At 38.4% G+C, this 23,241-nt stretch overlaps 2 protein-coding genes across 2 annotated transcripts; both read right to left on the bottom strand.

Annotated features, from left to right (window-relative positions):
- Nucleotides 1-1,188: 1,188 nt before the first annotated feature.
- LOC149006376 (sister chromatid cohesion 1 protein 2-like) lies at nt 1,189-11,369 on the bottom strand. Its single transcript, XM_089167269.1, has 13 exons — nt 11,022-11,369; nt 7,075-7,336; nt 6,948-6,985; nt 6,816-6,856; nt 6,052-6,110; nt 5,575-5,954; nt 3,714-3,801; nt 3,465-3,601; nt 2,916-3,394; nt 2,532-2,568; nt 2,255-2,276; nt 2,023-2,155; nt 1,189-1,754 (listed from the first exon to the last, which is right to left on the bottom strand). The coding sequence occupies exons 1-13, from the start codon at nt 11,347-11,349 to the stop codon at nt 1,662-1,664; spliced, it is 2,097 nt and encodes a 698-aa protein (XP_089023395.1). The 5' UTR covers nt 11,350-11,369; the 3' UTR covers nt 1,189-1,661.
- Nucleotides 11,370-17,552: 6,183 nt separating this feature from the next.
- On the bottom strand, nt 17,553-22,475 carry LOC149006375 (adenylate kinase 4-like). The gene is made up of 6 exons (XM_089166611.1): nt 22,211-22,475; nt 20,278-20,423; nt 20,053-20,172; nt 19,795-19,962; nt 18,544-18,633; nt 17,553-18,061 (listed from the first exon to the last, which is right to left on the bottom strand). Exons 1-6 carry the CDS (start codon nt 22,320-22,322, stop codon nt 17,963-17,965), a joined length of 735 nt encoding a protein of 244 aa, XP_089022737.1. The 5' UTR covers nt 22,323-22,475; the 3' UTR covers nt 17,553-17,962.
- Between the last annotated feature and the right edge of the window lie 766 nt (nt 22,476-23,241).

Genomic DNA, 23,241 nt, shown 5'->3' with positions numbered 1-23,241 from the left:
GATTTTTCCTTTCACTGTGTTTAGTTTTGGGATAAAAAGGTTCAAAGAAGATAAAAACAAAAACAAAAAAAAACCCATTACTTTAATTAATTGATTTTGAAAACCCAAATTTAGTTTTTGCTCATTTTGTTTATTGAAATATTAAGTCTATTCAAAACTTTCCCAATGCCTAAATTTCACAGAATTCGCATTTTCATTCTATGTTTATTTGACTTTTACGAATGAATTAGATTTAATCATTTGATTCTTCTACAAAAAGATATTTTCAATTAATCATTTGATTCTCCTACAAAAAGATATTTTCAATTGAGTGTTGTAGTATACAGTAAAAGGTGGATGGAACTTCAGTGTTGTGCAATTAAGGCATAACATTGAACTGCTTATAGGTCAAATGGAACGGATGGTTAAGGGTGAAATCTCGACCACCCAATTTGCTTTTTTTTTTTTTTTTTTTTAACTTTTTCATAAATACCTTACCTGGTAAAAAAAAAAATACAAAATGAATGATTGAGATTTTGACCTCAGTCACTCGGGGAGGTCATAGCCATACATAACTTAGTGTTGCACATTTAACGCACAACCCATAAAAGGTGAGACTATAGTAAAAAATAGCATCAGTCAAACCACTAAGGCCCCATCACCACAGTATGGGAAGACTTCCTACTCCAACAGTGTCAACTGACCAGTAACATGAAATTGAGAAAAGAAAAAAAATTTATTGAACACACTCTGCACTTTAACTCACCGCATAACTCAAAATTAGAAAATTATTGAAGAATCCATTCATCTCACAAATCAAATAAGTGCCTAAAAGTGGACAAAATTTGTTTGAAATAAAAAAGTGGCCGAAGTACAGACTAGTTTCAGGCATGCAAACAATCCGTAGTTTTAACTCCCTAGAGTTTTCAGGAAGATATCATATTTTCAGTTGAAATAAATTTTACAAGAGAAACAATCTTTTTGGTGTTTGATTACAAGGAAAATGCACATGTTTCTTGAAAGAGTGAAACGCATTTTATAGGAAAAGCAAATCTTTCCCTTCACTTCCCTTGTAGCAAAATGGAGCTTTTACAAAGCAAGAGACATTAACTTCTTGCTTTATTTTGGCTATAAGTAAACATGCCTGTAATTGAGAAAAAAAAAACTCTTCAGTTGCATCAATAAACAAACAAACAAAAACCTAATGTATTAAGAGAAGATAAAATTAGTTTGAAGCCAACAACTTCCCTGTTTCTCATCCTTTGGAAGAACAAGATTAATGAAAATGAGAAGGATGACCTTGAATGTACATAACAACAGACAACAGCCCAAACAAGAAAAAAGAATTACAGAAATCTATAAAAGAAGGGTGAAGTATCTCTGACCATGCGGCGTAAGAAACCTACACATAATCTTTTTTTCTCATCTATAAAGAATGCAGAGAAAAAATCCATGTTAGTAGGTGCATCTGACGCAGCATGTTCAGTGAACTTACCCATAAAAAATATATATATACTGACAAACATGGCATGATACATCGATGCATTGCGATTTATGCCTCTTCTCAATCAACCCAGCCTCAATAAGGGGTATTAAATCCAGCTTGCTGTCCAAGAAAGTTTCTGGGCACCAGCACAGGAATTGACTGTACATTTTTCATGTCTAATGCTTAGTCTGCTAAATCATACTTCTCCCAGTTGAGGAGTTTTCAGCACAAGAATATGATCATAAGGATTACTTTGTTTCACATCCACAAAACCTTTACTCTTCAATACCTGCAATTAAATTTTTGATGGATTAATACTTGATTATAATCACCAAGGATTCAGTAGTGAGATTTCACTTCTGATCCCTCTGGAAATTAGACAGACCTTGCTTCATTGAAGAAAAAACGGTGAGATAGAAGTGTAGATCCTTTTTATCACATTGATTGTCAGTTATTTGATGCATAAATGCCTTCAACCATAAATTGAAAGCTCAACAAGAACTCATTTTTTCTGCATATGTATCAGGCTTAACTAGATTGCAAGCGATTTGTCTTACCAGTATCTCATAGAATAATCTAGCGCTTCCTGATCTTGTTTTCCCTTTTAAAACACTGTCCAAACTAAGACCTTCCTCATCTTTCTGCTCCTTTTGATTTAGGAAGTTTATATGTAGATACCTTGCTGCTGCCCTGCATACAAGAAATTCATATTTTCAACAGTCTCCTACAGGAATGACCCTGAAACCACTAGCACAAAAGAATGTATCAAAGAAGCTCCATCCATCCTACCTGGTCCTCTCTGTCCACCCATCTGCATTTTAAATCAAGCTAATGAGAATATATCATGAAGAAAAAATCAACAGTAGGGAGAGAGAAGGCTGCTCGGTCAGATGCACATGAAAAAACCATCCCACCCTTGCTGGTCAATGCCAATGTGCTTGTTGCCATGGCTCAGCTGCTGACACAGTGGCTGCAGGACCAACCAGCCTTCTTTCCCCTCAGCTGTATTATCTCAAATTTTTTTCTGAAAATATGACCAACTAGGAGTATATGGAAGCATACTCACCCATGTCCTGGTTATCTTCTTCATGAGGGCTGAAATTCTGCAGGAAAATAAGAGACAGCAACATAAGGAAATGTGTTTCTGAAAAAATAATGGTCCGTGCCATTGCAAGTTTTTTTTTTTTTTTTTTTTTTTTTTTTTTTTGAGGAATGCCACTGAAAGTTAAAAAACAATAACCAAGTTAAAAACATCCTGTTTTAATATTTTAGTTGGCACTCAGAATGAGTTGGAAATCTTGAAAAGATGGACACACTACATCCAGTGAAAAATATGCTACATGCTGGGGACACAGACCTCATTTGGTGGGTAGAGAATATGTCGCTTGCATGCTTACTTAAGCCTAGCCATAGATATCAATATCCTATGTCAACTAACTTGTAATTTTACCTCATTTATTAGATCCTCTGTCACAAATGCAGAAAGCTCTTTTTCTACATTGGCAGCTGGAGTCATCGGGGTATCAGGAACCTCAACAGGATTATCTGGTGCTGATGCATCATTGAAATCTTCCTGGAAGATGGCTCTTTGTTCTGAAGGTTGATAGGCTGTTTCAAATGTTAACTCCTTTGAATGACTGGGGCATACTGCAACTTCAGCTAGTTCGTCAGTGTTAGCATTTTCCTGAAAGCTGGCTCCTCTTTGTTCTGAAGATTTACAGCACTCTGCTGAAAGACTGGCACTTGCTGCAACTTCAGCTGGTCTGCCAATGTTAGCATTTTCCTGAATAACAGCTCCTTCTTGTTCTGAAGATTTATGGGCTGTTTCCAATGCTAACTCTACTGAAAGACTGGGGCTTGCTGCAACTTCAGCTGGTCTGTCAGCACTAGCATACCTTTTGTTGAAGAGCTTGAGCTCCGATGAAACACCTGATGAGTTAACGCCTAGTTTAGTATAAAAAAGATACATTTATCAAGACGAAATATAGGGGCAACTTACCAACAAGCAGAGGATCCATGAAATCCTGCTGAATCCTGGATTTTATGCTGGCTCTCCAGACATCTAAAGCAGTATGGAGAACTTTCCTCCGTTGAGTTACTAAGTCAGTGGAGTCATTTGATCTTTTCCTTAATTCCCTGTGCAAAAATAATATTACCAAACCAGGCAAGTCAATTGTTCTTCAATCTACAGGTACTTAATTGTCATCCAGATCAAGGAAAATGTGTAAGTTAAGTAACCATCACTCACAAGCCAGGCAAGGTTGTGGAATCATCACAAACAAGTTTTCTCTTCCTTGATACCCGAACTTGCTCCTTCTGAGCAGGTGTAGCAGATCCTGCATTAAAAGTTGCTATGTTAATAAAAGATCAACTTACTTACAGATAAATCATTCAGAAAAATTCTAGAAGCATCAGACTGGAAACTGGGTTTACCACTAGTATATAACTTGGCAAACCTAAATCAGCTACCCAACTCATTTGCTGAGAAAAAGAAACTGGCACTGCTTGGCAGAACCAAAATTTAAGGCTCTTATCGGGAATCCAGCCTTTATGATGATGAATAGCTGTGACATGTTATAGGGAAGAAACTCTGGTGACTTGTCTTCCATAAAGTAACCCAAGATTGATTAATCATCAGGGCTTTAAGCAGGCGCATAAGGTCAAACATATGAAGTTTCTACAATTGCATGGATTACCATACTGGGATCAAATGAAAGAAGTGTCGACAGGTTAGTAACACCAAGGTACACAAAGGATTAGTGATAGCATAAATTGCGACTTGCAACTACATAGAAGGAACTCCAATGGGGTTTTAAGTTTGTAGAATGATCAAGAGGTACTTTCCCATGATCCTGATTCCAAGTATCCTCCCATGACTTGTCCCCCATAAAAGAATGCATCCAAAAGAGATAACCTGCTGGCATTCCCTTAGATTTTTCCATTTTAACTATGGTTTTTCCTCTTCAGATCCTCAATCTTCTCTGAGTGACTGCTTCTTCAAGTTTCCTATGGAGATATATTCTGATAGCTAGGATATAGTACATCTAGAAGCAATAGAACAATGAGATTTTAGAGAATACAGACTGCTTTCAAGAACACCACAAAGTTCATGGATAACTCTCTCAAAGTTGTGCTGTGATTTGGAGACTGATGACTTGTCATTTGATAGAAGCCTAGGCTCTTTTTATGATAGAAAAGTATAGTACTGCCCATACGGTAAATCTAACCTTACACTGTGTTCGCTTGTTTCCCCTAGATACTGTCAGTGAAGAGTAAAATCAAGGCATACATCAACACTCCCTACATGTGCAAGCCAAGGTCCTTTGGCCACTGCACATGCAGCTCAGACAGCATTGAGGGAGAGGAAATGTCAAGGGAACTCTTCCAATGTACTTCCCAAGAATCAAACACTTGACCTCTTGACACCATGTTATGACTTGTGAGTTGTGACTTTGGACATGATTGCCTGTCAATTGAGAAAAGCCTAGGCTTTATATAATGTAGAATAGGACTAGTACAGTACAATACAATACCACTGCTAGGACAAATCTACCCTAATATAAGCTGAAAATAAATCCCTAGGCACCTCATTTATTAAGCCATCTATAAGCCCCTTTCTTTGTCTTGCTCTGAACTTATTTTGACTCTGCATTTTGATCCAACTGTTGAGACCACTGACAATGGCACTTCCATGATCCATTATCCTTAATCGTTGCTTTGGATCATTTGTTTGAACATGTTTCCATGATCTTAATCATTTCAAAGTGGTGACAGCATAAATTTTGTGATTTCATTCCATCAAACATATGAATAACTGATTCACACACAATACATTTTTGGATGTGATTCCAACAAATTCTCCTTTTGAGTTTGTGGAAACTAGTTAGGTTTACAAGAATAACTAGGGGCATATCCCAACTAACAATCACAGCATCATACTATTTAAAAGGTAATTGTTTAGAACCATCAAACATGTCAAGGTACGGAAACTTGGATTAAGTCTTCAAAAACCACATGTCCATTCAATATGGAGTACGTGTACATCTTTCACATACTAACAATCATATTAACCTTTTCACCAGAAAAAGAAAAAAACAAATCATACTAACCAAAAGCACATGGAAATTTAGGTTCACGTTCGGTTCCATCAGATGCAATAACAAGTTGACGGTCTTCAGCAGAAACATGATCTATCTCCAATGATGGCATTTCAATGAACTTTCTCCTCTTCACTTGATCATCACCCACTTCATCTAACAGTGGAACCAGCTCCAGAGGTTCCTCAGATCCATCAAACACGACAGGACATGGAAACTCAGATTCTTGTGAAGTTTCACCAGGACAAATCACAACTGCATGGTCCTCCCCATAGAACTCATTTTCCATGTCATCTAATTCTTTGCTTGCTTCCAAAGTGCTTGGAATTTGACATTGGCTGACCACCATATTGACCACAAAATCAAGATCAGAAATGGGAGGTGAAGGAGCACTGCAAGAACACCAACAAGAAATATTAGTCAAGCAATAAGGATTCTTTCTTCCTGTGATTGGGAAAGGTTCAAGAGAAAGAAGAATCTGATACATACTCATCAAATGTTTCAGCCTGGTACATGCTGAGCTGAAAAGATGGTTCAATGCTGTGATACTGCAGAAGCATACAAGTTAAGAATATAAATAAGGTCCTTAACTGAATGAGGTCCTTTACATACGGCATCAGTAAAGATCACTGATGCACATATGCTAGACAGCTCTTATATTACCGGATTATTGAAATCAGACTTCCCCTACTAATTTGTGCATAAATCAAGTCCGCTTACCTTTTTCTCTTATATTTTCCTCTCTAGTATTTTCTTTGCCATTAATTTAGCCAAAGAAAAGTTAAGACTGCAGAATCTGTTACATAAAATATTGAATAACATGTGTTTTTGGGATGCCAAAACATACATTTTGGTCCTTGAGAACAATAAGCTTGTCAAAAAACTAGTTAAAATCCTATACATGGCTATGTTTAATGAATTACCCTAAAAAAGCAAAACAGCATGTGGCCTAAATCCTACTCAAGCATCAATCGAGGTCACTCAAAAAGATTGGCATTTTTTAGCATTCGAAAAACACACCAAATGCATATCTTAGCCATCGACTCAGGTAAAAGCATCCAATATATAGTCCGTCTAAGGTAAAATTGCCATGTTTTTTTTTTTGGGTGGTGGGGGACCGCATTTACCAGGTCCACATATCCTAGGTGATGATTCTATTCATAGATAAGCTACAGAAATCACATAGAATTTAGAAGTTAAAATAGAAGATAGCTATATAGTTCAATTCAACAAAATACAGTAGAGACGCTTACCTTGTTTAGAGAAAAATATTCCCTTGCTTCTTCCTCCAATGCTTTTTTTTTTTTTTTGTACGAAGAAATCAAATACCCAAATTAGAACCACAAAGTAATAAAATATATTAAAAGAGCTAAAAAATCTGGTACCTTCAAGTGTGATCTCTTCATGTGGTCTAATGTTGCGCCTGAGAAGTCAGAAGAACAGAGAAGTTTGGTTATAATTCTTAATGAAGAAAATGAGAAAACTTCCTCTCAAAGATGTTCAACAACTTACCTGCTTACATCTTTTGGGATCTCAATATCAAAATTATCAAGTTCAAAGCTCTCTGGCAACGAGATACAGAGATTTGGAGCAGACATGGCTTCAATTTGTGGATAGGCTCTTTTGGTGACTAAGCATTTGTTTGTTCTGGCCAAAATCTTATCGCAGTCATGGTACAGAGAGTCAACTTTCTTCGCGTAAATCCTCACTACACCAAGGAGAAGGTAACCAAGTACTCTGTATGAGATTGTTACTCTGTATAGCATGATCTTATCTGCATGAGATGACAAAAGCAGAAAGCAGGAAACGGGAATTGATGAGCGGTGGTGATCAAATCCAACAAAGCACAGAAGGTGTAAATACTTAACTAAGAAAGCAACCACAATTGTTATAGCTCATATGTTTTACATCTTTCCTTTAATAGGCATTCAAGTCCCTAAGTAGACCTTTTTTTGCTTCAAGATATGTTAAAAAGTTCACTACAACATTTTCAACTTCATAGGCACATAATGCTACATAACTAGCTACTTCTTTCCAAATTTAGGAAAAAATAACACCAACTGGCAGTTTTTTGCTCTTTTTTTTTTTTTTTTTTTTGGGTGTGTATTAAGGATAAGTTCTGCTGAGCAGGGCTCCTCACCTTTCCATCCAGAGTATATTGGTTGCATAACGCAAAAAATGTTATAATTCTTATTTATTTTTTTTTTTTTTGGGGGGGATGATTGAAAAAAATTCATTAACCAAATGGAGAAGGAAAAAGGAGGGGAGGGAGAGAGACAAAGAACAAGGGCTAAGGCCCAAAGCAAGACAACATAGGGAATTAAGAAAGAAAAATAAGAACCCTAGGCCAAAAGATAGTGACAAACACCAAGAGTGAAATTAGTGGTTTCACTTTTTCTTCTTCTTCTTCCTTGAATAGGGGAGCTCCACGACGAAGTCCTTGTCAAGATCGTGATGACCTCTGGTAGGCCGGTTACTATGCCTACGATCCTAGAGAGGAGGGAGGGGGTGTCTGAATAGGAAGAATCCTCAAGCTTGGAAATGCAAGGAGAAATGTCCAAACAAGGTCAAGGGAGGGTAAGAGATGGGGAGAAGGAAAGGCTGGGCCAAGGGTGACGCAGCTGGGGGGGGGGTGAGAAATGGGCATGGCCCATCCTGGGCATGGAAGAGCAACTATTAGAAGGGGTGGGCCAAAAGATTAAGGAAAGGGCCCATTGGCCCAGAGAGAGAAGGGAGATAAGAGGGGGAGTTGGAAGGGCCAAGAGGTTTAGGGCAATTGGGAGGAGAGGGCTGGCCCCAATCGGCCGATGGGCCACAAATAAGAAAAATCAAGACGGGGAGGTGGGGTGGGTTTGGGACCACCATGGAAAGGAGGGATTTGAAGAAGTTGAAAACGATCTGTTGTCGACCCTACGTAGAGAAGCAGCAACAGAGGGTTGAGCAACGATGGAGGGGGTGCAAGGAGTACGGTTGCCAATCCGCAAGGCATTTGACGCAGCAGGAGGATCAAAGGTCTGCAAGGCCAGCAGTGAGGAAGCAGCAAAGTCAACGACAGCCAATGACCTATGGGAATGGAGTCGCAAGCAAGGAAGGACAACAGGGGAACAACCAAAAGGGAAAGGAGCAGAGGATGGGGAGAAAACAGGGGCTGGGGATGCCCCCAGCGGAAGAAAGCTGAAAAGGGAAAGGGGGGCAGAGAGGAGGGCAGGTAGGGCTGCCGCCTCTGATGACGCGACTGAAAGCAACGACAAAAGAGTTGCAGGAGGCGGCAGGCCGGAATCCAGCAAGGCTGAGACAAGAGAAGAAGCAAGGCTAGAGACAGACAAAAGTTCAATATTGGGATCAGAGGTTAAGGCTTGGAACTGATACAAGCCAACATCGATTTGGCCGGAGGAACCAGGGACAACAGAGGGTGTAGCTGCAGTGCGGCGGCATCAAGAGGGGAGGTTGACGTTGCATGAGCTTCTCTGATGATCATCATTAGGGCACAAATCCGAGGGAAAATCAGAGTTTGTCAGGCTGATGATCAACGCACAGGGGCAGTGACCAAAGGCTTTGCAGGAAAGGCAGTGAGGGGGTTTCCACTCAAAGTGAACCTCTTGCTTGAAACATACCCCATACTCCTCCTTGATGAGGATGGAGGAAGGAAGAGGGGTTTCAGCGGACAACTTAATGCATAGGCGGGCATAGGCAAACCTATCTTTCATCATTGTCCCGACATCAGTGAAGTGTGGGGAGCCTATTGCTGGACTGATGATACTCAGGCCATCCATACACCAGAAGTGGAATGGAAGTCCAGGCAGTGCAACCCAAAGGGAAAGGGAGGAGAGATCTTCTCAGGTAAGCTGAAGGTTGTGGGACCATTGCCTAAGAAAGAGGAGTCTTTTTTATTCATCCAAAAAACAAAGAAAGAGGAGTCTTTTGCCTACCATCCACAAACCACCTTCAAGAACCCTGTGAAGGTCAGCCAAGTCTAAGAATTTGATCAGGAAAAATTCATGGGAAAGCAGGAATGTCACCATGGGGGCAGAGGGCTTCCAGTTATTGTCTAAGGACGATTTGACAATGTCATAAGGGGGATGAGATCCGATGAAGTGACCAACTAAACACGTGCTCCATTGAGAAGCTTCTTCATTGAGGGTGCCATCGGGATAGATAGCTGTGATGTGGCCATCAACCAAGGTGGAAGCGATCAAACGTAGAGGGATTCCAGTCTGTGGGGGATGGAAAGGGAAGAGGGAGACTCAGCAGGGTTGGATGGGGGGGGTGTTTGGGGATGGATGGAAGTAAGGGGGGGGAGGGTTCATCCCTGAGTCCCTGTTATAATTGTAATTAATTGTTATTAGAATAAGCTAAAACCATGACTTGAGTTAAAACTGTAAATGATTATAAGTAAATTGGAAATGGAGAAAAGTTATGAAAGAGGAAACAAAACCATGAAGCAAATATTAATAATGACATCAGGAAAGCAAGAGGAGCTAAAACATTAAGATTTCGATGAGACAAAAGAAAAGGGAAATGGGGGGGGGGTTTACAATTGGAGCCAATTGTGCCAATTCATCTAAAACCTGATAGACATACCACCTTTTCACATGCTCAACATAGCTGGTTCACTGAACCATCTATGTATAACTACCAAGGAAAAAGCATTTCAGTTTCACGTATCCACATCCATACAAATATAGCACACCTTAGAAGAAAATTAAACCAAGAAGATAAGGGGTTGTATGGCAAAATTTCTGTTCCGTTTTCCTGTTTAGGTAAGAAACAGTTTTTCTTGTTTCTATGCATTTTCATTATTTCTCACTGTTTCTCGGGGCTGAAATCATGAATGGTTACACAGAAAAAAAAAATTCATTTCTGTAACTAAAAATCAAATGAAACAGAAAATAAATTTTGAGTTTTTAGGGTTTCAAAGTAGGAGGTTATGTTTTGACATCAAAAGAAAAGAATGTCCCCATGCCTTGTTAAGAGAAACGATTTTTTTTTTTTTTTTCAAATGTGCCAAAGCGCCTGTTCATTTCAAAAAAAAAAAAAAACCACAAAACACGGACCGGGTTACACATACATGATTTTGGCTGCTTCTGTTCCAAAAGAAAGAAACAAGAACGTTGCCATACAACCACTAAGCATACAGAACAGAAACACAAAACTGAGAGAAATCATGAAGCCAGACAAGTAAAACTCACATTGTAAAAGTAGTCCAAAGCGAAGCAGGAAAACAAAACCATTATATAGAATAACTAGTAAAATCCCAAACGGGATCAGCTAATTCAACCGCTAGATAAATATTCAACACTGGCAATACCCAAACGCGAGTAATGCCTTCCATCAACACATGAACATTTAGAAGTAATTACAAAACACCCAATTGGCTGAAAAAAACAGTACACAGAAAAGGAAAACAAAAAACCAGTGGGAGAAACAAGCTTGAGAGAAAAGGGAAATGAAGACAGTACCAACAGAGGAAGAGATGTCGGTAAGAGAAACTTGAGCTTTACTGAGCCTTTTTTCACAATAAGCAGCAACCCATACGGATCCTAAAGGTCCCTTACTGGAAAACAGAGTTTTTGAGAGGAACATTTCGCCCTTTCGGTTCCCGACTTTCTCCGTTAGAGCTTTGGCTCCAACAGTTGAAAACAGAGTTTCTTCTGCTTCATCTACTTCTTCTACTTCTTCAACTGTTTCAAGCTCAAGGAGAACTCTCGAGCTTTTGGAATTTTTGGCAGTGAGAGCGGAACAAGTGTTTGACGAGGGAAGTTCAGAAATCAAAGAGGGAGAAGCCATGAAATGCTGAAAGCGAAACAGTGAACTCACACAGAAGGAGCCAAATTTTTAATCCAAGAAAATTCCGTTTAGACAAATTCAAATGACAATAATACCCTTCCCGCAACAGTTTGAAATCAAACATTTTAATACTTCCAAAGAATGAAATGAAGGCTAAACCTGACAAAATAACATTACTCAAAGTACAAAACGGATAGATTGTATTGTACGCCAAGTGGAAACAGTAAACTCCCTCATTAAAACTTCTTACCAAAAATTACAAACTTTCAAATCCAATTTTTGGTAACCAAAACTTCAAAATCTTGGATTTGTAAATATTTGGATATTAAATTTTCTGGGTAAAATTTGGAAGTTAGATTTTTGAGTTGATAAATAATGAGAATCTTAACCAAATTTAGATATACATGTAGACGTATTGGATTTTATTTGGAGAGTAGTTTTATCTGTATCTGATTATACATATTTGGATAGATTTACAATATCATATTAATTTTGGGTCGGATAATAAACTACCCTGGATAGAAAGGTGAGAAGCTCTGCCCAGCAAAAATGGTCCTTAATACAAGAAGAAAAACAACAACTAGCATTTGGTGTTATTTTTTCCAAAGTATTGGAAGAAAAAAGAAAGAAAAAGAGGCTAATGATGTAGCATTATGTGCCAATGAAGTTGAAAACTTTGTAGCGAACTATTGAACATATCTTGAAAGCATTAAAAAGGTCTACTCCAGAACTTGGATGCCTATTAAAGGAAAGATGTGAAACATATAAGCTATTACAATTGCGGTTGGTTTCTCAGTTAAGTATCTACACCTTCTACGCTTTGATTGGATCTGATCATCACTGTCGTCAATTTCCATTTTCTGCTTTCTGCTTTGGTCATCTTATGTAGATAAGATCATGCTATATGAACTAACAAGCACATACCCAATACTTGGTTAGCTTCTCCTTGGTGTTGTGAGGATTTACTTGAAGAAAGTTGACTATCTTTACCATGACTGCAGTGAGATTTTGGCCAGAATAAACAAGTCCTTAGTCACTAGAATAGCCTACCCATAAATTGAAGCCATGTCTGCTTCAAAATTCTCTATCACATTGCCATGGAGCTTTGAACTTGATACTTTTGATATTGAGATCTTGGGGGATTTAAGCAAGTAAGCTGTTGAACATCCTTGAGAAGTATTAAGTTTTCTCATTTTCTTCATTAAGAATTATAACCACCCTCTTTTGTTCTCTTCTAACTTCTCAGGCGCAACATTAGACCACATGAAGAGGTCACACTTGAAGGTACCAGATTTTTTAGCTCTTTTAGTATGTTTTATTACTTTGTGGTTCTAACTTTGGCTAATTGATCTCTTCATACAAAAAAGCATTTCAGGAAGAAGCAAGAGAGCATTCTTCTAGCTCTAAACAAGGTGAGCATCACTACTGTATTTTGTTTAATTGAACCATATAGCTATCATCTCTTCTAACTGCTAAATTCAATGTGCATGGTTTCTGTGACTAATTATCTATGAATAGATTCAGGATATGTGGGATCTGGTAAACGCCATTCCACACCACAAGAAAGAAAAAAGATGGCATTTTACCTCAGATAAACTATATATAGGATGATTTCTACCTGGGTGGATGGTTAACATATGCATTTGCTGTGTATTTCAAACAAAAGAAAATGCTGATCTCTTAGTGATATGGATTGATGCTGGAGTAGGATCTAGGCCAAATGATGCTTTACTCTTTAAGAGTATTTCATTAACAAAGTGTAGCCATGTAGAGTACTTCAATTAGTTTTTTGACAAGTTCATTGTTCTCAATGACCAAAATGTATGTATTGGCATCCCAAAAACAACTGTTATTCAATATTTTATGTAACAGATTCTACAGCCTAACTTCTCTTTAGGTAATTTAATGGCAAAGAAAATACTAGCAGAGATGCAATTATAAGAGAAGAAGATAAGCTGGCTTGATTTATGCATAAATTAGTAGGGGAAGTCCAATTCAGTAATCTAGTAATATAAGAGCTGTGTCTATCATATGTGCATCAGTGATCTTTACTGATGCTGTATATGTAAAGGACCTAGCTCATTCAGTTAGGAACCTTATTTATATTCCTAACTTGTATGCTTCTACAGTATTGCAGCATTGAGCCATCTTTTTAGCTCAGCATATACCAGTCTGAAACATTTGATGAGTATGTATCAGATTCTTCTTTCTCTTCAGCCCTTCCCAATCACAGAAAGAGAGAATCAGTATTGCTAGCTTGATTAATGTTTCTCTTGTTGGAGTTCTTGCAGTGCTCCTTGATCACCTCCCACTCTGGATCTTGATATGGTGATCAATATGGTGGTCAGCCAATGTCAAATTCCAAGCACTTTAAAAGCAAGTGAAGAATTGGATGACATGGAAAATGAGGTCTACAGTAAGGTAAATGCAGTTGTTATTTGTCGTGGTAAAACCTCACAAGAATCTGAGTTTACATTTCCTGATGTGTTTGATGGATCTGAGGAACCTCTGGAGTTGGTTCCACGGTTAGATGAAGTGGCTGATCAAGTCAAGAAACAAAATTCATTGAAACACCACCATTGAAAATAGAACATGTTTCTATTCAAGACCATCAAATTGTTGTTGCTTTTTTGGTGAAAAGGTTAATATGATTGTTAGTATATGAAAGATATACAAGTACTTCATATTGAATGGCTATATGGGTTTTGAAGACCTAATCCGAGTTTCCATACCCTAACATGTTTGATGGTTCCAGGCAATTATTTTCTAATTAGTCGGATACAAAGATTGAGTTTCTAGCTAGTTTTCACAAACCCAAGAGGAATTTTTTTGGAATTAGTGAGTGTTCCAACCAAAAAATATTGTCTGAATCAGTTCATATGCTTTTGATGGAAAGAAATCAAAAAATTTATGCATGTTGTCACCACTTTGAAATGATTGAACATCACGGAAACAATGTTTAAACCAAATAACCCAAAGCAATGATTAAGGATCATTGATCATGGAAGTGCCATTATAAATGCAGAAGACACGTTCAATGAGAAACATGATTGTTGGATCAAGATCTTGGTCAAAATTTTGACCAAGATCTCGATTCAATGGTCTTTTTTTCTTCATTGAACAGTCCTAAAGCAAAATGCATTGGGTTGATCAATGCAAGGTTGGTAGAGTGGTAAGATCCATACTTCTCAGTAGAGAGGTTATGGATTCAACCCTTACAAGCGATAAAACTCCCTCTGATGATGTAATCAAGGTGCACACAAACGGGCCTAGATGAACCTCAGACACAAAAAAAAAATGCATTTGATTGCCACTTAGATCTAGATTGGACTTAAATCTTATGTCATATAGACAGGGTCTCTCCACTTCTTCTGAACTCAAATTGGAGTATGGAAAATTGTTACACTGATAAAATGGCAAACCTATTGCAAAAAACTTCTATACAACCAGAGTCAGGGGCGCAACTTTCCTATGCCATCTTGCCCCAACAATTTTTTCTGGGAGGCTATTTCGATGAAAATTGTACACTAATCTATCACATTAATGCATATGAAAATCAAGCATTCACCAAGAATGGATACAAATGAAGCAAAATGAAAATGACCACAATATTTATAACATTCAATTATTTCATAATCAAAATGGAAAATGGAGATTGAAGAGTACACGCACCTCCTAGACCAGGAAAAATTAAAATCCTTGAATGAAGATTTGAAGAATACTCATACCTACGAGATCAGGAAAGAAATCCTTGATACGACCAAAATCCCAATTTTTCCTGAAAAAATAAATTCCATATCACACGATCAAAGTCTTCAATATTAATGATTTCGTAATGAATCTCTAGCAAAATCAAGAATCATAAATGTAAGAGCATGGTAGGTAGTGAGATCCAGAGGCCACTAAGATCTTATAAGCTCCAATCATCATTATGTACTAGAGATTTGAAGATGAACTAGAGTTCATTGATTCTAAATGGAGAGAAAACAAAAGCATACCATAAATTTCTATGTATTCTTTCTGCATGGTCACCTTCAAGTTTTTTTCCATTACACAACAAAGGCGACTCCAGTGCTAAAGGCTTCTGTACAAGCAAAGTCTGTAGTAGGAGCACAACTTTTCTACGCAGCCTTACCCCCAACAATTTTCTTCCCCCTATACAAGAAAGGTGAATCTAGTGTTAAAGGCTTCTGCATAAGTAGAGTCCGCCAGGGGGGACTAAAGGCTTCTTCACAAGCAGAGTCTGCAGGGGGAGGACAATTTTTCTGCGTAGCCTTACCCAACAATTTTCTTGCCCCCACACAAGAAAGGCGAATTTGGTGCTCAAGGCTTTTACACAAGTAGAGTCCATGGCAGGAGAACAATTTTTCCATGCAACCTTACCCCCAACAATTTTCCTCCCCCCCCCCCCCCCCCAATTACAAGAAAGGCAAATCCGGTGCTAAAGGCCTCTGCACAAGTAGAGTCTGGGGGATGCTAAAGGTTTCTACACAAGTAGAGCCCCCATGGGAGGACAATTTTTCTACATAGCCTTACCCCAACAATTTTCTTGCCTCCACGCAAGAAAAGCAAATTCGGTGCTAAAGGGTTCTGCACAAGCAGAGTCCATCGGGAGGACAATTTTTCTATGCAACCTTACCCCAATAATTTTCTTCCCCCTAGGCAAGAAAAGCGAATCCAATGCTAAAGGCTTCTGCACAAGCAAAGTCCGCAAGCAGAGAACAAATTTTCTATGTAGCCTTTCCCCACCTACTTGAAAACAACAAATAAAGAAACCATTAGAATCCCTTAAAATTGACAAATAAACAAAAATAGATCACCTCAAAATGAAAGCGGCGAAAAATCGATGGCCAAGGCTCAATAATATGGGTTGTGCGTGAGAGAACAAAACAAGGAGAAAGTGGATCTCAACCCTAACTAGAGAAGGAAGAAGTAGTGCATAAGAAGAAAAAGCGGCTACCCCTCTCCCTTCTCCCCTTGCCTCCGTAAATCAAAGCGGAAAAAACGAAAATGCCTCAATCCCTTTGACATCCAAAACCCTAAATTCTACTATAAGTATATATAAATACAATTAAGAGCACTGACTAGTAATATTCTACACGTGACGACCATGCCTAGACATAACAAACGTCTCTTTGCCTTGGAAATGACTCCCTTGCCCATGGGATTTCCCTCTTTACATCGAAGCAAGGTGATTATTTCCATGGTAGACTAGGAGCCTAGGCTTACTCTAAAGCCTCAGCTCTAGTCCATTCCAGACTAATCAAGGCCAAAAAACAATAAACTCGATGTCACCCTTTGTGAGGCGTTGCCTGGAGAGTTGGATCATCTACCCTCGTGGGTAAAGAATTATACTTTCCTTACACTTTTCAACCACATATCTATAAACTAGACCCACGTGTAGTCTATCTCGTTAGTACTCAAAGATAAACCCCTTTCTAAATGTGTAGCCTATAGTCGGGGGATGTGATTGAAGCACAGTACTCTGTCTTCACTGCTAAACATCCAGACTCTTTTCACTGTTCGTGTAGTTATAATTTCTGCCACTAATGGCATAAGATAGTTGAGAGAATTATTGAATTCCTACCATTAGAGTAAAATGATAATGATAATTTTTTATTTTTTTTTAAAGTTTTCGTAACAATATCTTTCTCCAATTGACAATGTACAGATACTTCACCTCTATTAATTGGCTCTTAGGAGATCTTTCCCAGGTTGGATGGGAGGGTTTTTCCCCTTACAGCTTGCATAAAAATTGCATTCAACTTTTCTTTTTCTAGTGAGAGAAATTATTCCACTGTGCCAATGTGGGAAAGAATCAACACAACAAGACATTGGCTGTCTTGAGAAAAAAATTATCATCATATGAAACTCATTTAATCAAATTAAGAGCCATAAAATGGGGAAAAAAACTATTGACAACTCAACAATCTCCCCCATACTAGGTCAAATCATAAACCCACTCACAGAACTGGGAAGGAAGGATGTGGTCCCAATACATGGCTGTGGGTTGATCTTCTCAAGACGTTCCACCACCAAGAAGCAAGTTCCATGGCGTTTCCCTGGTTAAAGCAGTTGAAATACCTGGACAATCTCAGTTCCCAGCACCAAGAAAGTACTCTTAACTTCCACGAGGGTCCACAAACTTGCTTGGCGCTTCACATAGATGAGCATGAACAAGCTATAGACGTAAAAATGGGGATAAGAGATAGAAAAAAAGCCTCAGAAGTAATGCCACCGGTACTTTCTGCATATAGTTCATGGGGTTCAGGAAAGTAAACCCACACAACCATCACAAAGCAAGATTGAAAAAGCCTCAAGAGTAACAGCAACCAAGAAGAGGTCACTGGGAAATTTACACCCATAAACAACCATGAAGCAAGATAAGGAAAAATAAATGACTTAAGATTTCCCAATTTTATTACAGAACTCGAAATTTTTTAATCCCTATATAAACTCAGGTGGCAGCTCCAGGAATTGCAGACAAACTCAGGTTAAGAAGAAAATTATGCTCACGCATTCTGACGATGTGTATACAAATGAGATAAGGATATTTCAGTGTTGATGAAAAAAGTTTGTAATCGAAAAAATAAAAAAGAGGACCGTGCTTCTATTAGGCAAGCACCTTCTGAACTTCAGCAGTGACCTCTTTTGGGGGTTTCTCTGCAGGGATGTCGGCAACCACACCCTTCTTCATGTAATAATCAATGACCTGCAACTCAAGTGTGATCAGGATACTGATAAGAAAATGTACAATACAAGAGTTTAAATTATTGAACCCGCAAATAGTTTTTTCTCTTCACTTTTTTAGGGGGAGGGGAGGGGATGAGATGGGGAGAAAATCTCATACACACTTGAGCCCCACTCAGAAAACCTGTGCAATGTACTTCTGGATTAATCCATCAAAAGGTAATGAATCCACTAAAATAGAGGTCACTATCATATATGATTTATATATTGGGTGTTGATTAATTGGCATGTTCAGTTGAACACGTCAGTGACTAATATTTAGCATGTGAAGACAGGCTCCAGTCTGTATTACAGATCTTAATGACATTACAAATTTCAAAGAGATAGTATAGTTTCCCTGGAAATTCAATCACTTCCCCCCAGGTGATTCACCCACTTACATCCACGAGAAGAGAAGTTTTCTTCTAAGAATGAACAAAAAAGAAGCTAAAATAGCATGCATACCGGTTCAGTTTGCCTGTGAAATGCCTCCAGCCTTGATCTGAGAACTTCTGCAGTATCATCTTTTCGTTGAATCAAAGACTCCCCAGAGACCTTAGGGAAAGTGGAGATAAACCATACAGCTTTGTGAATAAGCATAATCAAACTTACTAATGAAGGCTTACTAATAAACACAGAAATGTCCAAAGACTCAGGTAAAATGCTAAAAGAACTACCTGAGAATGCAAATCTACTTGTGATGACATTTGGCATGGAAACAAGCTGTTGTGATTCACTTGCTATGCTAGGAACATCATTGTTCTCTAATTAACTATAGGGAGGTCTTAAACTATGTCTCTTATAACATGGTAGAATTTAGTTTTTATTCTTAAAAGCTCAAAAACTATTCATGTGAAAAAGAAAAAGAAAAATCACCATTTTTTCCTCTCCTAGACCCATGAAAAATAAAAGGAGAAAGCATATCCTTTGCCTGAGGACCACAAGTTGTGAGCTGGAAAGCCAAATGCTTTCTTATTTCTTAAACACAATTTTAGCTCTCCAAATTCCATTTCTCTAGGTACTCGGAACACTATCATTGCTCTAGCAAACCAGAAAGCTGTAACGCTCTATCATTTGCCAAATGACATCCAAAATCCCATATGTCTAAATACAAGCCAACTCTCCACCCAAACATCATTTAGTTTGATAATATCTGATATGCCCTGATACACATCCATTTTATCAATTATGAAAATTAATTATATGGTAATTGCAGAGTCAGAAGTAACCATCTGGATTTTTTCCCCCTTCCTAGATTTCAGGTAGAGAAAGTGAGGTTTGCAATCTAATGGAAGAAATGATTCAGGTCAAAACTTATGCATTGGAACTTCAGCTCTTCATGATTCAAGAATCACCAATTGAGCATCCAAACCTGCAAAGAATTGCACCCCCATAGTCATACCATTACAATATCCAATTCTGAATCCATGGTATGGGACTTTCACAGGTGCATTAGGATTCGCAGTATTCCTCAGCACACTAAGTAGATCCTCTGTGCATTTCCTGTTTAAAGTGGTAATATAAAAATCAAGAACCGCCTTTCACTTTTTGATGGAGGGTTTACTACCGAAGGCTTCTCCACTCTGAACTAGGATACACACAATGCCCATCTTCTATCACATTCCCATGCAACTTACTAAACACTAAAGCAAAAAGACGCCATATAGGAGAACCAAAAGAAGATAAGGAATAAATGGCATTAAAAGAAATTCTTACATCATCAACACCAGGAACTCTTGGGGGATTGTATTTTGTGTGGTAAGTCCGACCACTTGAAGGGTGAATCCAGCGACCAGTGATTCTCTCTTCCAATAGTGAATCATCAATGGCAAAGTTGAGTACCTTATCAATTTTGGTTCCTTGCTTTGCAAGCATCTCATCAAGCTGCAACAAAGCAAGAGGTATACATGAAGAAATTCATGAATAGAAATTTAAGATTTAGTGACAACCTTATATAAATGATTTAACATCCACCTTTTCAGCTTGAACCACAGTCCTTGGGAACCCATCAAGAATGAAACCTTTCTGACATGACGGCTTCTTCATCGCTTCATCAATGATCCCAACAACTAGCTCATCAGAAACAAGTTGACCCTGAGAAACATTGACATATCCAATTACAGAAGAACCCACTAATCAATCTAAACCTCAGAGAAGATGATGCATGCAGATATCCTTAAACGAATAAAGTTATTTTACCTTATCCATAGCCTCTTTAGCCTTGATTCCAAGTGGAGTTTTAGCAGCAACAGCAGCTCTCAGCATATCACCAGTGGCCAAATGGCACAAGCAGTACTCGTCTTTAATGAATGGTGACTGAGTGCCTTTTCCAGATCCAGGTGGACCTGCAAGTCATCTAATCTAATATGTATAATTTTTACAAATTGGAACCCAACAAAAAATTTTAACAATCTAAATATCACAATGCTAACTCACAGAAAACTAAAGCTGGAAGAAAATAAAATTAAGAGGAAAATGAGCACTTAAAGGAGGAGGACACATAATGATAACAAATATCTAAAGAAATCATAAATACAAACATTTTGTGGTCAATGAACTATGGCAGTTTTTTAGCTTCTGTCAGTATTTGTAGTGAGTCAGGGAATATTTGAGGAGCATAATACCAGAGCATAGTAGGGACACTACAAAAATATTGCTCTAATGCATGATGTCACTTATTCATGTCCCAGTACCTAGCATCAATTTTTCTCCTGAGGGTTAAGATAGCAAGCGTCACAGCCTTATTGACCATCAAGTTTGACATCAAAGATCAAGGACAGGCCTAGCTAGGAGATTTCACCCCATTTACTGTAAATTGGATGAATCATATGCTTGCAACTGCACTCATGCAATCATCAATTCCTTATAAAACCCTAGATACAATGTAAAATGATTACTAATAAAAAAGGATGGCAGAAAAGGCAATGGTTAACTGGTTAAGGGATCAATGGCTGTCAGATAGCTAACCCGCCTCTCCCCCCCCCCAAAAAAAAGAAAAAAAAAAAAAAAGAAATTGCATGCACCTAAAAGATATGTTATATCAATAACAATTCAGTTCATGGCATTGCTTGCTAATAGACATCCTTTTGAAGGACAAAGTGACTAGGTTGCAGGTGAGTCTTCGATGCAGTATCTTGGCAGCACAGAGGCATTATGTGTTTGTCACATCAAAATGCAGGAGAATCCACCCTTGTGGGCATCCCACCTATAAATCATATGTTTCTTAACTTGCTGCTCTCCAATCATCCCTATAAGCAAACCTAGTAAAAATAAGAAATCATAACACAGAAAACGTCCAGCATGCTGGGTTGGATGAGCAAGGTGTAACTTGGGCCCAAAATGATCTGGACATTACCATGGTAAAAGGTCTAGCCAAAATGATCTGGACATTACATGTGTGTGTGTGTGTGTGTGTGTGTGTTAATTTTGTGTGTGTGTGTGTGTGTGTGCATAGCATTTGTTGAATCATTCACACAAGCAGGGCCTTCAAATAGCAGCATCAATACCGGCATAATGTAGCGGTAAGTGGTAATTGTGTGGAAGCAAAAAGATAGTATTACAACAGCAAAACAACTTCACAACAACTGCTACATAGAAAATTTTCTTATGATAGACTAAATTCTGCATTGCCTGGAATGGAGAAGTCATAGAGCTCATTCAATATAAATGTGCTTAATACAGTAAGGAAGGTTTCTCAGATCACTCAACCAGAACGCCTAGAGGAATTTCATTCAAAGCACAAATATCCAAGGGGTATAGGTATAGGTAAAGGAAACAGCAGGTTTTGCTTTTTAAATAGACTGACCATAGGAAATTAATAGACCAAATTGAGTATTTTTCTGATCCTAAGGTCAACCACATGAAACCACGGCACACAAACAGAAAGAATAACAAGGAACACCAAGACAGCAGGCAAAGAGTAAGAGTTCGAGCAAGCACATCCAGCTACCATCCATAACTAGATCTAAATGCAACCACTCCCAAAAAAACACCACAGAGAATAACACAGTATCTAGAATAAAATTCTACACATAATAAAAACAACCTTCCACAGTAGAACTTGCACCAATATCAATGTAATTTGATGTATTGCAAAATAAACAAGGCAGAACGCAAGTAGGGGGAAAATTACCAACGACGATGAGGCGTTTGTCAGGTTTAGTAGAGCATTTCATACGGCGAAGAAGCTCTGTCATTAGATCTACAGAAGGGATATCCTCCAAGTTCGCTATGGAGCTCGCCATTTTCTCGTATCTTGTTCTGGCGTACTTCTTTTCCTTTCTTCTGCAACGCTTCGCACTTTGCCTTTCTTCTAACAAGAAGCATCGACAGAGAAAAGAAAGGTATTAGAAGTGAAGAAGCTCACAAACAAGAAGAAAGTACACAGGTAGGCGGGCCTTCCGATGCTTGAAACTCAAGCATTGCATCATTTTCTCTATCCACTTTCCGGAAGACTCTGTCCATTGGAATGGGCCAGCGGCCTGGCCCATGATTTCACCCCTACCCCTTCAATCCAGTTCAGCCTTCATAATGGGCCTAATTTTTCTGAAACAGGAGAAATCCAAGTGTCATACAAGATTATATACCTCTAAGGGGCCCATTGTGGTGTACGTGCTTAAATTGAGCTAGCCTAGCATAGAATAAGTTAAAAAGTTTTAGTCAATCCATGCTATAAGCAGAGTTTCTGGCACATTAGTTAAGTACGGTACCATTCTGCTGAGTGAAGCAACAAGCCTACAACAATAGCTTACACTTACCATACTACTAAAATAAGGCTACAGCAAGTTTTCCCCTTTCATTTGTGGTTCATGCCTCACCACAAGCAGTACATTCGGATTGTTACAATCTCTAGCAAATGGTTCGTAATTGATTCTAAAAGAACCTATTTCACCAAGTAGAGATAATTTCTCCCTTTTTAGAATGGCTCTAGTCAACCATCACCGCAATGGTCTTCCTCGGTCTTTTCCCGCCCAACGTTACAGTGCATAGGACTGAATTAATTTAAAGTCAAATCATTTTTTTTAATAGACATTTTTATGTATAGGAGATGGAGATATTACATATATTATCTCAAGAGTTGAACTCACAACCTCTTTACTAACTACGATGTATGGATATTCACCACCCAACCAACCGTGTGTGCATCGGCTTTAAAGTCAATTC

Source organism: Hakea prostrata, chromosome 8, assembly GCF_041222555.1.
Source record: "Hakea prostrata isolate BN-2017 chromosome 8, UWA_Hpros_2, whole genome shotgun sequence".
In the NCBI taxonomy this organism is placed as follows: domain Eukaryota; kingdom Viridiplantae; phylum Streptophyta; class Magnoliopsida; order Proteales; family Proteaceae; genus Hakea; species Hakea prostrata.
This window is presented reverse-complemented; position numbering and strand designations above follow the sequence as displayed.